This window comes from Indicator indicator, chromosome 2 (genome assembly GCF_027791375.1).
Source record: "Indicator indicator isolate 239-I01 chromosome 2, UM_Iind_1.1, whole genome shotgun sequence".
In the NCBI taxonomy this organism is placed as follows: Eukaryota; Metazoa; Chordata; class Aves; order Piciformes; family Indicatoridae; genus Indicator; species Indicator indicator.
Window position 1 is genome coordinate 57,349,516 of NC_072011.1, and position 14,564 is coordinate 57,364,079.

At 43.5% G+C, this 14,564-nt stretch overlaps 1 protein-coding gene across 1 annotated transcript in view; it reads right to left on the reverse strand.

Annotated features, from left to right (window-relative positions):
- Nucleotides 1-9,080: 9,080 nt before the first annotated feature.
- ENAH (ENAH actin regulator) overlaps nt 9,081-14,564 on the reverse strand; it is a 57,009-nt gene continuing 51,525 nt past the window's right edge. Inside the window, exons 14-16 of the mRNA XM_054397265.1 lie at nt 13,585-13,663; nt 10,458-10,515; nt 9,081-9,785 (exon numbers count right to left, since the gene is read on the reverse strand). Coding sequence (XP_054253240.1) covers nt 9,748-9,785; nt 10,458-10,515; nt 13,585-13,663 — 175 coding nt within the window. The 3' untranslated portion in view covers nt 9,081-9,747. The remainder of the gene's footprint in view (nt 9,786-10,457; nt 10,516-13,584; nt 13,664-14,564) is intronic.

Here is a 14,564-nt window from a genome sequence, read left to right on the forward strand (position 1 = left end):
TCAGCTTAATAACTAGTATTTCCAGGCTCCTATCGGTGCCAACTCTACTAACTCCCCAAAGCCTTTTTGCCATACCAACATCAAACTCCACTGGCCAGGGGATTGTACCACTTGCATGTTTCTATTCTGAACACATTGGCAGAATCCTGCAGCAGTTCTTACAAGGCAATTTTCTGTTGGCTTAGATTAACTGCACACTTGAGGCACATGAGCATCTTGCCTAACTTCAGGAAATAAAGTAACTCAAACCACAGAAGCAAGATTTCCTTCTCTCTTCTCTTTTCTTGCAATGTTAACAGCAGGGGTTTGGGTCAGCTCTTTGAAACTCAATGGAATCACTGACAGATCTTGTTAGAAGATAAAATCCAGGGTTTGTTATTGGCTGATTATTTGAAGGGTAATTATTTTTGCCTTTCAGAAAAATCTACTTGGAACATAAAACCAAGAGCTAAGATCAAGAGTCATTCAGCCACTGGAGCAAAAGAAAAGAGCTAGAGGAATCCTGTCATAAAAATCACTTAGAAGAAGGAACATACTTGAGTAAAAACATCTCTAATTTACACCAACTGCACGTCTGACAGAACTGAAGCAGCAGATGCAGACCTCTTCTCCTTTTATCCTGCTAACTGTTGGTATGTGATGGGACTCTACCATCATCACTTGGCATCCTAACTGCTTTTTGTGTAACACATCCTGCTATTTGTGTTTTCTCTGTACATATTTTGGGCCACAGGCAAAGCGGACTAAACACACCGTCCTGAAGGGTCAAACCCCAAATATGACCCAGCCCAGACAATGGGCTAACCACCTGGGAATGTGCAAACCTGGACACTTCCTGGGGTCCAGATAAACATGTACCACGTGTGATACATTGTAACAGCTGTGAACTGTGTGTGCCCCTGGACGTGTTTGGATATGCCCTATCCCAAAGGTCCAGTTATCAGGGCTTTGTGGTACAAAAGGGCATTCATTGTCTTGGGACAGTATTTAAACCAGCCAAGAAGTCAGGCAACTTGCCTTGTTCTCACACAGCAAGCAACTATACCCAAATGCTGCCAGAGCAGCAGCTGAGGGTCTGCTTACCACAGACACAGCAGCCAAATGCTGCCAGAGGAGCAGCTGAGGGTCTGCTTACCACAGACACAGCAGCCAAATGCTGCCAGAGCAGCAGCTGAGGGTCTGCTTACCACAGACACAGCAGCCAAATGCTGCCAGAGGAACAGCTGAGGGTCTGCTTACCACAGACACAGCAGCCAAATGCTGCCAGAGGAGCAGCTGAGGGTCTGCTTACCACAGACACAGCAGCCAAATGCTGCCAGAGCAGCAGCTGAGGGTCTGCTTACCACAGACACCAGAGCCAAATGCTGCCAGAGCAGCAGCTGAGGGTTTGCTTACCACAGAAACAGCAGCCAAATGCTGCCGGAACAGCAGCTGAGGGTCTGCTTACCACAGACACAGCAGCCAAATGCTGCCAGAGCAGCAGCTGAGGGTCTGCTTACCACAGACACCAGAGCCAAATGCTGCCAGAGCAGCAGCTGAGGGTTTGCTTACCACAGAAACAGCAGCCAAATGCTGCCAGAACAGCAGCTGAGGGCCTGCTTACCACAGACACAAGAGCCAAATGGTGCCAGAGCAGCAGCTGAGGGTCTGCTTACCACAGACACAAGAGCCAAATGCCGCCAGAGCAGCAGCTGAGGGTTTGCTTACCACAGACACAAGAGCCAAATGCCACCAGAGCAGCAGCTGAGGGCCTGCTTACCACAGACACAAGAGCCAAATGCCGCCAGAGCAGCAGCTGAGGGCCTGCTTACCACAGACACAAGAGCCAAATGCTGCCAGATCAGCAGCTGAGGGCCTGCTTACCATAGACACAAGAGCCAAATGCCGCCAGAGCAGCAGCTGAGGGTCTGCTTACCACAGACACAAGAGCCAAATGCCGCCAGAGCAGCAGCTGAGGGTCTGCTTACCACAGACACAGCAGCCAAATGCTGCCAGAGCAGCAGCTGAGGGTCTGCTTACCACAGACACCAGAGCCAAATGCTGCCAGAGCAGCAGCTGAGGGTTTGCTTACCACAGAAACAGCAGCCAAATGCTGCCAGAACAGCAGCTGAGGGTCTGCTTACCACAGACACAAGAGCCAAATGCCACCAGAGGAGCAGCTGAGGGTCTGCTTACCACAGACACAAGAGCCAAATGCTGCCAGAGCGGCAGCTGAGGGTCTGCTTACCACAGACACCAGAGCCAAATGCTGCCAGAGCAGCAGCTGAGGGCCTGCTTACCACAGACACAAGAGCCAAATGCTGCCAGAGCGGCAGCTGAGGGTCTGCTTACCACAGAGACAGGAGCCAAATGATGCCAGAGCAGCAGCTGAGGGCCTGCTTACCATAGACACAAGAGCCAAATGCTGCCAGAGCAGCAGCTGAGGGTCTGCTTACCACAGACACAAGAGCCAAATGCCACCAGAGGAGCAGCTGAGGGTTTGCTTACCACAGACACAAGAGCCAAATGCCACCAGAGGAGCAGCTGAGGGTCTGCTTACCACAGACACAAGAGCCAAATGCCACCAGAGCAGCAGCTGAGGGCCTGCTTACCACAGACACAAGAGCCAAATGCCGCCAGAGCAGCAGCTGAGGGCCTGCTTACCACAGACACAAGAGCCAAATGCCGCCAGAGCAGCAGCTGAGGGCCTGCTTACCATAGACACAAGAGCCAAATGCTGCCAGAGCAGCAGCTGAGGGTCTGCTTACCACAGACACAAGAGCCAAATGCCGCCAGAACAGCAGCTGAGGGTCTGCTTACCACAGACACAAGAGCCAAATGCCGCCAGAGCAGCAGCTGAGGGTCTGCTTACCACAGACACAAGAGCCAAATGCTGCCAGAGCAGCAGCTGAGGGCCTGCTTACCGCAGACACAAGAGCCAAATGCTGCCAGAGCAGCAGCTGAGGGCCTGCTTACCACAGACACAAGAGCCAAATGCTGCCAGAGGAGCACCTGAGGGTCTGCTTACCACAGACACAAGAGCCAAATGCTGCCAGAGGAGCAGCTGAGGGTCTGCTTACCACAGACACAAGAGCCAAATGCTGCCAGAGCAGCTGCCAGACTATCAAGGAGAAACTAAGTAAAAAAAAAACAAAAAAAACAAGCAAACAAAAAAACCTCCATTGAGAAAAAAAAAGGCTAGAAAAACTAAAATTCCTGTTCCTGCCTCAAAATCCAGGTCAGGCTCTGCCATGTGTGTGGTAGGAGAGGACAACTGACAAATGAGAGGACAGAGGAACAGTACAAATCTGTGTCCATGTGTCTGCCTTTAAAGATTCATTTAAGCCTACAAAGACCATGGCTGAACAGCCTCTATCTTTTCTAAAGCTATTTGAAGTCAAAGAACACCTGAAAGAACTTGTTCTCCAGATTTTGGAGGCAACAGCTCAATTAACAGTTCAGAGATGCTTCAACTGCACCACAGGATACCACCTAGAAGGAAGCCGTGATGACAATGAAATAAATCTAGTTGGATTTTTCTTGTTCTTGTACATGTTGAGCAGCTAAATCTTTTTTGTTAAAAGCAAGCCATCACAGAGCAGACACTTTGCTGGTTTTCTGCCGTCTCTCAAGTACTTCAACTACCTTTCTAAGACGTCATAAAAATCATGGAATGGGTTGGGTTGGGAGGGACCTTAAAGATCATCTAGTTCCAACCCTCTGCCACAGGCAGAGACGCATCCCACTGGACCAGGTTGTTCAAAGCCCTGTCCAACCTGGCCTTGACCACCTCCAGGGAGCTCCAAAATGCACCAGCTGATGATGCCATCCACCTCCTTACTCAAAAAAGAGATTTTTATTGCCAGTAATTGCTGTTCATTTATTTGGTAACTGGATGTCAGTTACTTGGTAAATCAATCTTAGCTTAGAAATCCTGCCAAATGCTTTTCATTCTTTACTCACAAGAAGCTATAGTTGCTAGAGCATAGGCCTCTTACAGAATGTGAAGTTACCATGACATGGATAGCACAGAATCCCCTACCTAAGGACATTCTCTTCCAGAGCACATCGGTTGGAAGCAAGCAATTGAAAATACTCAGTTATCTTGTTGCACCCGATGCACAGATTCATTTTGGTCGGCAAAGACCTTTCAGATCATCAAGTTCAACCACTCTCTAAGTCTACCAAGTTTGGTGCTAAACGATGTCCCTCAGTGTTGCATCTCTGTGTCTTTTGAACACTTCCAGGATGGGGATTCAGCCACCCCCCTGTGCAACCTCTTTCAGCTCCAGAGATGGGGATTCAGCCACCTCTCTGGGCAGCCTGTTCCAATGCCTGACCAGTCTTGCAGGAAATAAATTTTTCCTAATATCCAACCTAAACCTCCCCTGGCACAATTTCAGGCCATTTCCTCTTGTTCTATAACCTGATACTGGGGAGAACACACACACCCCCCTCACTCCAACCTAATTTCAGTGAGTTGTAGAGAGCAATGAGGTCTTCCCTTACCCTCCTCCAGACAAAACAAGCCCAGTTCCCTCAAGACACTCCTCACCAGATTTGTTCTCCAGACCTTTCACCAGCCCTTCTCTGGATGGGCTCAAGCACCTCAACGTCTTTCTTGTAGCGAGATGCTCAACATTGAACCCAGTACTCAAGGTGCCGAGTACAGGGGGACAATCACTTTCCTACTCCTGCTGGCCACACACACATTGCTGATCCAGGCCAGGATGCTGGTGGCTGCCTTAGCCACCTAAGCACACTGCTGGCTCACGTTCAGCCAGCTGTTGATCAGCACCCCTAAGTCCTTCTTTGCTGAACCACTTTCCAGCCACTCTGCCTCAAGCCTGGAGCATTTGCATAGGGTTGTTGTGACCCAAGTGCAGGACCCAGGACTTGGCCCTGTTGAATCTCCTATCATTTGCCTCAGCTCCCCTCCCCCCTCCTTCAATCCAGCCGATCCAAAAGCAGGATTCCTCACCTGTGCTTTAGATATTGATAAGCATTGAGAAGATCCCTTCTCAGTCTTCTCCAAACTAAAGAGTCCCAGGTCTCTCAGGCTTTCCTCAAAAGAGATGCTCCAGGTCGCAGGCTGACTGACACTTCCAGGCTTTGTTTTCTTCCTCGGAAGACCAATGACTTCATGCCAATGAAGGTACGTAAAATGCAATTATCAATTTATTACACAATGAAAAAGGCAAAACTTTATTGCTGGCATAGGCCCTGTTTGTGCCCAAGGCTTCCCAAGGTCTCTCCATACAACATTTATCCTTTGAGCTGCTCTGCAGTTTAGGGGCCATGTTTCAGACCCAAACACTTCCTCCTTTATAATAATCAAACATGGTAAAAACACAACTTCAGTGACATATTTCACCTTATGTTGCTATGCCACTAACGAAACAATAAAAGCACAGCAGTGAAGTTACACAGTAAGAAAATATCATATTTTATGAAGTGCTCTTTTGCCTCTCCTTAATTATTAACAGCTATCAACATCACCTCTGGTATCCCTCACACAAAACGCTTGGGAACACATGAACTCCAGATGCACTAGCCAACATTATTTTGACCATGCTAAACATGCCACCATCATTACAGCCTCTTGCAGCTTCATCCCTTCATTTTCAAGGAAAGAATCTGTATTTTTTATTACCGGATACTCTTTCTTCTACCACTCTTGTAGGCTTCTGATTTCTTCACCTACTTTTCTTTACATACTTTCTGGGTCAGGGACAATCCTCATTGTCAATACAGGCTGGAGGATGAGGAGATTGAAAACAGTCCTGCAGAAAAGGACGTGAGGGCACTGGTTGATGAGAGGCTTGACATGAGCCAGCAATGTGCACTTGCAGCCCAGAAGGCTAATGGCATCCTGGGCTGCATTGAAAGAAGTGTGGCCAGCAGATCAAGAGAGGCAATTCTGCCACTTTGCTCTGCTCTGGTGAGACCTCACCTGGAGTACTGTGACCGGCTCTGGAGGCCCCAACACAAGAAGGTCATGGACCTGCTAGAGCAGATCCAGAGGAGGGCCAAAGATGATCAGAGGGCTGGAGCACCTCTTCTATGGGGACAGGCTGTGAGAGCTGGGGTTGTTCAGCCTGGAGAAGAGAAGGACGTGAAGTCAAGGACATTCAAACATCTAATGTCAATATTCCACTGTAAAAAAAATAAATAAAATGGAGCCAAATTGTCCTTAGTGTACAGAGAGCTCTATTAATCTTTCATGGTAGGTTTTCTTTATTATCAGTATTGAAAATAAATCAGGAACATAAAAGCAGCAAGAGAAATACCTAATTGTAGTTATATTGTTTCCCCCTCCCACAGTCTTTGCCTCTCCCTCCCCTTCTAGATTCTCTGTGGATACAGAGGTCAGTGTGAGAATGTAAATCAAATCATACATTTCAAATGGATTTTAATTTCTGTACAGCAGTTACCCCTTCATGAATGTTAGTTACACAGTCCCTTGCAATTACATTCTTTTGTTAAGGGAAGTCTTCACTCAATCTTCTGATGGAGAAACAGAAAAAGGAAGGGTGAGGAATGATCGTCCAAAACACTGGGAATCAACCAGCCTCAGAGAGTTTCCTACAGAGTTCCCAGAAATAAATGGTTGCAAGGTATAGATATTGCAATTTTATTTCATTCGCTCAAACAAAACGTTAGCAATGTAAGAAATTTAAAATGACACAATGTGATAAAAAATAGCAGAGAAGGAACGGAGAAACTAAAAAATAAAAAATTAAAAATTAAAATAAAATTAAAAAAAGAAGGTAAACCTAAAATGCATGAAAAGTCAACATTCATTAGTGATCATCATAACTTTTTTTTTCCTTCTAACAACAAACTGGAAATCATTATGACTATCTGAAGAGATTTCAGCACCAGCACTAAGTTTTTGTTTTTTTTTGTTTTTTTTTTTTTTTTTACATTCAGTTGGTTTGCAGTTGACTTGGTAGCCACTTGTCTATAGTGCAGGTTTATCACGGGTCAGATCACAGTGTTGAGGAAAGCCAACGCCTTCCTGGCATTAGAAAGGATCCCTTAAACTGCCCCCAGCTTAAGACATCCATTGTACAAAAGCACAGAACCACCACAACATGGGTTTGGTTGGTTTGGTTGTTTTTTTTTTTTTTAAAAAGAACTTAGTTAACCAGTTAAGCAAAACAATCTTAGCTTCTGCAGTTCATTTTCAATACTGAAATCTCTGGAAAGGGTGCAACTGCCAGTAGGACAGGAAATGTCTACAGTAATCTTGAATTCAATCTCATTTTTCTGGAAAGAACCTATTGGGCAGTTTGGGATTACAGAAAGTATGATGTAGAAGCAGCACAAAAGACAACATCTGTTCTTTTCTTTTTTTTTTTCCTTTTAAACAGAAATCATGTTAATTATAGACCAAGGCACAAAACGTTTAGTGCATAAGCCAGTTCCTTGCACAATCTAGTAGTTCAGCCTTTAATTTTGGACCACTTATACCCAATTCCCACTATTCCCACTATGCTACTCCTGAACTCTCCTAGGAAACAAAAAAAAAAAATCAAAGATGACTTCTGACAAGGGTAAACTTCGTTAATGCTGAAAAAAGACCCTATCAAACAAAAAAGTTACATCAACAAAGATGAAAATGCCTCCTCTTGTTTTGAGAAAAAAAACAAACAGAAGTGTTTGACAAACTTACTACAGTTTTTTTTTAATGCCTTCAATAAATGCATGCAGCAAAATGTTTTTTGTTTTTTAAATGATTAATAAATGGAGTTAGGTTGTATTTCCACTGTAGTCTTCTCTTAGAATTTCAATCTATAGAAACAGGAAATGTTTGAATCAGAGAAAAATTTCCCACTGAGGCTGTAAATGCTATTTTGCTTTGGTGTCCAGCACTTAAGACAATATGTTACTGAATGCATTTGTCCTACTAGTGGAGCTGCATAAACTTGGAAGCTGAAACATTAATCTGTCTGAACGTTGAAAGTAAACTTCTCTTTTGGATCAGCACAGATCCCAAAGCAAACGTGGCACTGTTACTGCTCAGAAAAAAATTGACAGTGTAAAAGAAATGGGAAGATTTTAATCCATGTTCTTTGTCCAAAGCATTACAGATCCAATTCACAGGATTTCTATTCCACTGAAATGTACCATGTTTAAAAAAAAAAAAAAAAAACCAAAACAAATCAAGCATACAATCTGAAAACCCTGGGAAACAGGAAGGTATCATCTCTCCTAAAATGATTCTCAAACTGTTGACCAAAAACCATTGCTGTTTTTCAGGGTTTGGGTTGTGTGGAGCTGTGGGGTTTGGGTGCTTTTTTGTTGTTGTTAGGTTTGAGGGTTTTTTGGAAGGAGGGTGGCAGATAAATTAGAAGGGGCACATTTATTGTGACCCGATGCTCTGTCATTCTAAGGCAAATAACTGCTGCTCTGTGTGACTAGGCAATCAAAAAAGGAGTCTCAGAAAGAAGCAGAGGGTCATGGTAAAAAGGAAAAGGACAACACACTTCCACAGGGGCACCCTCAGTCATTCAGATGTTTGTTCTCTCACTGAGAAATGAGTTCGGTTCACATGGGAGTTTCAGAACCATTATGGAAATATTACTGAGTTCCAAATAGAAAAATTGAAAAAAGGATATAAAAGGATTAAGTACCTGGTTCCATTAACATGGTTACTGATAAAAGTCACATTTTCCTCATTGTTACACATGCATGTAAGATGAAGAAAAAGTGCAGAAAGTAATAATAACAAAAAAAATGTGTCACCTTCCCCCTCCCCTCACCCCGCATCTTCCTGGGCATAAATTAAGCCTTACAAATGAAAAGGCTACTCTGTGACATGCAATTTTTCTTTTAATTAAAAAGCTGGCTGTGTTGTGTTTACATTACAAAAAATGTCCACATGCATAAAATCTAAAAAATAACAAAACAAAACAAAAACAAAACAAAAAAAAGCCCCAAAATCTACTGTAAATCTACAACATACTAATGATTTACATTTTGACTGCTGATTCGCATTATGTAGAAGTCTTAGATTTGGTAAAGCATCGTAACAATGTAGGAAGGCATCTACATCTTTAAAGTCTGGACTGTATTTGCTTCTTTTTTTTCCTCTTCTCTTTTTTTTTTTTTTGTGATTTTTCTTTTCCTATAAAATTGCATGAAGGCTAACTAGAGAGGCTTCCTATCATAAAATTCCCAAATCTTGATATGTCATCACCGTCTAAGGTCGTTTGCTTAACAAATGTTGGTCTTTCTAATTGCTCCGTGTTTGGTGAACAGAACTTCTACACATCTGATCTTTTTAAATTAGGCATGGAAATATCAGATATGATAGGAAGACAAACCTGAGATACATTTGAAGTACAACAGTATAACTTGCTAACTCCTTCATTAATAAAGAAAACCTCTCTGAAAAGCCTTCCCAAGCTTTTCCCTGTTTTTATTTGTTTTTGTCTTAACAAATTCAGAAATGTGTGCAATTGGATCTTGACATGAGTAGACTTCAAAGCACTGTGATCTTGTCTGATAGGTGTAGGAATTTCTGCATAATCGTTACAGTAACTTTAAGAGTCTTTTCCACCCTGCTGTAAAGGTCAGAAAAAAGCTGCAAACTAGGAGGGGAATAGCGTTATCACCAGAGTGATGTGTCTGAAGCTTCTCAGAATAGGTTGTTTCTCCCTCCTTCCAAGTGTCTGTCTCCGTTCTTCTTCTAACAGCTCACAAAATGTAGTCAGTTTTATAATCAAGTTAAAGAGTCACATCGGCTTAGTACTAGTCTTTCTATGCAGTATTCGACTTGCTGAGTTCCTGCCTGATGGCTGCAGAGACAGAAAGAGTAAAGTTAGCAAAACAAACAAAGGCAGAAAGTCAGAATACACAACTGACCCCTTCAAGAGGGCTCACCCTGCTTCCACAGTCTGTTGTAGGTTAGAGACTAAGTGTCCTATCACAGAGACAAATTCCTCTAGAAGACAGAGTCCAAGGGGCTGGACAGTACATCCCAGAGAGCAGACACAGGAAACTGTAATTTTGTTATTAGAATAGAATAGAATAGAATAGAATAGAATCAGGTTGGAAGAGACCTCCAAGATCATCCAGTCCAACCTATCTCCCAGCCCTATCCAATCAACTAGACCATGGCACTAATTGCCTCATCCAGGCTTTTCTTGAACATCTCCAGGGAGGATGACTCCATCACCTCCCTCGACAGCCCATCCCAGCAGGCAATCTCTCTCTCTGTGAAGAACTTCCTCCTAATATCCAGCCTATACCTCCCCTGCTACATGGTGTCAATTAAAACAAACCACACAGAACAGAAAACATCGATACAGAACAATCAGAAAAAGTCTGGCACAAATGAAAAGACTAAGAACAAAGCTACTTTTACCAATATATCATTCTCATGTTAGAAACATTATATTTACATTTTGTGCACCTGTAGCTACTTATTCTAAGTAAGACTGAACAGCAGCAAACAGATTGATACCTACCATCAATGAGTTCTTCCTTTAATTTTGTTAACTCCTTCCTCATTTCATCTAAAATGTCCTATGGTGTCAGAGCATAAACAATAGATTAGTTTTGCAACATAAACAGGTTAGTTTTGCCACCTGTAATTTTTCTGCAGAGAGATATCTGAATGTCTTCCAGTTTTAAAATCAATCTTTTACCCTTCTGAAATGCATAATCCACCCTTCAGCTTCCAAGCTGAGCCTCAAAACCTAAAACATCCTCACTGCAGGTAAAAATCAAGAAAAAAAATATCAAATGTGTAGAAGTTCTATAAATTGATTCCTACAGAACTTAGGAGAGAAGAAGGGACCAACTGCAGTTAGAATATTACACTAATGTAACTGCTTAAGGAAAATAGAAAATAAACCCCATACTTGGCATATCCCTTTTAAATAAGAAAGCTTTGCTACAGATGAAATCACAGAATCACAAAATGTCAGAGGTTGGAAGGGACCTCCACAGATCACCAAGTCCGACCACCCTGCCAGAGCAGGATCACTTACGGTAGTCTGCACAGGAATACATCCAGGTGGGTTTTGAAAGTCTCCAGAGAAGGAAACTCCACAACCTCTCTGGGCAGCCTGGTCCAGTACTCTGTCACCCTCACTATAAAGAAGTTTCTCCTCATGTTGAGGTGAAATCTTCTATGTTCAAATTTGTATCCATTGATCCTTGTCTTACTACTGTGCACCACCAAAAAGAGCCTGGCCCCCTCCACTTGACACCCACCCCTCAGATATTTATAGACATTGATCAGATCCCCTCTCAGTCTTCTCTTCTCCAGACTAAACAGCCTCAGGGCTCTCAGTTTCTCTTCATAGGGAAGGTGCTCAAGTCCCCTAATCATCCTCATGGCTCTCTGTTGGATTTTGTCCAGCAGGTCTCTGTCTCTCTTGAACTGGGGAGCCCAAAACTGGACACAATATTCCAGGTGTAGCCTCACCAGGGCAGAGTAGAGGGGGAGAAGAACCTCCCTAGACCTGCTGGCTACACTTCTCTTGATGCACCCCAGGATACCATTTGCCCTGTTGGCCACAAGGGCACATTGCTGTCCCATAGAGAACTTGCTGTCCACTAGGACACCAAGGTCTTTCTCCATGGAGCTCTCCACCAGGGTGGCCCCTAACCTGTACTGATGCCTAGTGTTATTCCTCCCTAGGTGGAGAACTCTGCACTTGTCCTTATTGAACTTCATGAGGTTTGCCTTCACCCAGCTCTCCAGCCTGTCCAGATCTCATTGGATGCCTGCACAGCCACCCAACAATGATGTGGAATGCAAAAAAACTAGCTAATTAAGAACTGCAAGTCAAATATTCAAAGAAAAAAGAACAACAACAACACAAAAACCCCCAAAAACCCCAGCAGATGAAGTTTCCAAGGTATTCCAAGTAGATTGTGAGGGAAATAGGGTGCAGTACCACTCCTCATGATGTTTTTTCTATACTTTTATGTAAGTGATTCTAAATGATGATTTGGTGACACCATTTTTACAAGCAGAGTTACACTAACCCCATGTCTGTTTCTGCAGAGGAGACCTTCACCTCCTGACCAAATTTGTAGTCAGCAGGATCCTTATCCAGAAGATGATTCCAGCTGTTTTTTTTTTTTTTTCTTTCAGCTTTGGAGTTAGCATGCTGTTCACAACAGAGAGTAGTGTAGTGTACTCTAGTGTACTCTAGACTTGTTGAGTCCTTTATGAACTGTTGATGGAACACACCTCCCCTGCCCGAAGTAATTTGTAGTTGGTCTCCCAATTTGTCCAGTCTTAGACAAGACTCTTGAAAAAAGAGCAAGAAACCTTTGAGCAGGAGCATGACCACTAGTTGCTGGGGAGGGCACTCCGGCAAGTAACAGATTGCCCCATATCTGGTAAAAGTAGAGTAAAAGATTTTGCCTCCAGAGAAAAGAATCTTGACAAAGATAGTCAGAGTCAGCAGGCTGGAAACTTGGGAGAGCTGTGTTTTGTGGGACAACAGGATCCCCATCCTCTATGCTTTCAAGTTGAAAGGAGCACCAAGAAGGAGAAAAAAGAATCCCACTAATCTCTTCTGATAGGTCCTGTCTTCATACAAGCCACAAGAGACCCTTGCCAAGCCTCTGGTTGTGTTGGTTTGCTTCGTGAGGGCACTTGACAAAGTCCTGCCACATAGAGGTTGTTACCAAACAATTTCTAAAGCATCCCGTAACATCTTTTCCTCACCAGCAGGCAACTGCCACCTTCCTCCCACAAGACTCTCCCTTGCTGTTAGCCAGGACAGCTACAAAAGGTGGTATCACTGGACCTTCTTTCACCACAAAACTCATGACCATGGATGGTCACATGTGATACTAAAATGGGGCAATGCTTGTTCTGCTAGAACTGTTCTAGGGGCTTGTTGTTTGTTTCCTTGCTTGTTTGCTCAGATAGAGAGGGAAGGTTTTCCAGGCAAACCCATTTCCCAGTTCCATCCATAGCATGAATACAGTCTTGTATGTGCTGTCTAATGCAAAAGCAGGAACAAGCATCTCTGTGAAAAGTAATCACAGAATGGTAGGGGTTGAATGGGACCTCTGAAGATCTAGTCCAACCCCCTGCCAAAGCAGGGCCACCTAGGGCAGGTCACAGAGAAACATGTCTAAGTGGATTTTGAATGCCTCCAGAAAACCAGATCATGGCGAAGGACCTTGGGTCCTGGTGGACAGTAAGGTGACCATAAGAGAGCAATGTGCCCTTGTGGCCAAGAGAGCAAATGGTATCCTGAGGTACAACAAGAAAAGCAGGGCGAGGGAGGCCCTCCCCTGCCTCCACTCTGCCCTGGTGAGACCACATCTGGAGTACAGTGTCCAGCTCTGGTCTCCCCAGTTCAAAAGGGACAGGGAACTACTGGAGAGAGTAGAAATGAGGGCCATGAAGCCTGTCCCAGGAGGAAAGGTTGCGAGACCCAGGCCTGTGAAAGGAGCTGTAATTGTAGGGTGGTGGCTAAGAATTTCCCCACACTTGTTTCAGTAAATAATGACTAGTAATTACTAAATCATTATTTAATTTTGGAACTAGTTAACAAAACATTTAAAAACTAGTGTTGGCCAGCTACAAGTCCTTCTCTAGTGAGAGCATCATGTACATACCTGCTTCAATCTGTCATAATCTAGACCTTCTGACTGTACTCCATTGGCACTGGGTTGCCCCGTAGGTGTAGATTTTGGTCTGCAGTACAAAAACACATCCAGAATTACCACCCACTCATCATGACAGGCTACATAGCACTTCCCCATCAAAAAGTCTATTGAAAACATAGCAAAGAATCAGAGTGGAAAAAAACCCAAACAAACGAACAAACAAAAAAAAAAAAAAAAACAAAACAAAAAAAAACCCCAGTCATGTTGGGAGTTAGAGGGTAGGAAGAATCAGGCAGACCCCAAATACCACACAGAATAAAAAGCAACAATCCAGAAGATTTTCCACATACTGGAAATGAATTACCATAAGAGTTATTAGTTCAAAACAAGAACTTTTCAAGTAGCAGCCAGATTTCACTGTCAGTGGTTTCTGATTGTTTTTTTTTCTTTCATAATGGGCATGAAAAGATGAATGTCTCCAGATGTCAAATACTTTCTCTTCTGCATTTTCAACTGCTTACTCACTTCAAAACAGGACCTCTCAAAGAATCACTCCCACTAATGACTGCATGTCGATGCTGTAACTCTATGAAAGCTGTGGAACCACCTTGGCAGATTCTCAACACTTGACAGGACACAGATGAGCAATGTTATCTAACTCCCAACATAAGGTATTCCATTGATTGCCTTCTAAAGCTTCTTGAAAGCAAATAGTGTAACAGCAGCAAGATCTGTAAGATCATACTTCAGGTGAAGTTCTGGTGTTTTGGAGTCTCTGAAGAGATCAAAAACTTGCTTACCAAGACCATCTTGCATTTTTAACACAAATTCCAGAAGCAGATTTTCTACCTTCTCACTTCTCCTTTTGATCCCCACTGTTTACACAAGGTGTTACTCAGACTCATGTACTTACTATGGTTCCACAGAACCCTGCTTATCTACAACTATGAGCAGAGACAGAACCTAGATGCTAACAGCAGGAATACAGA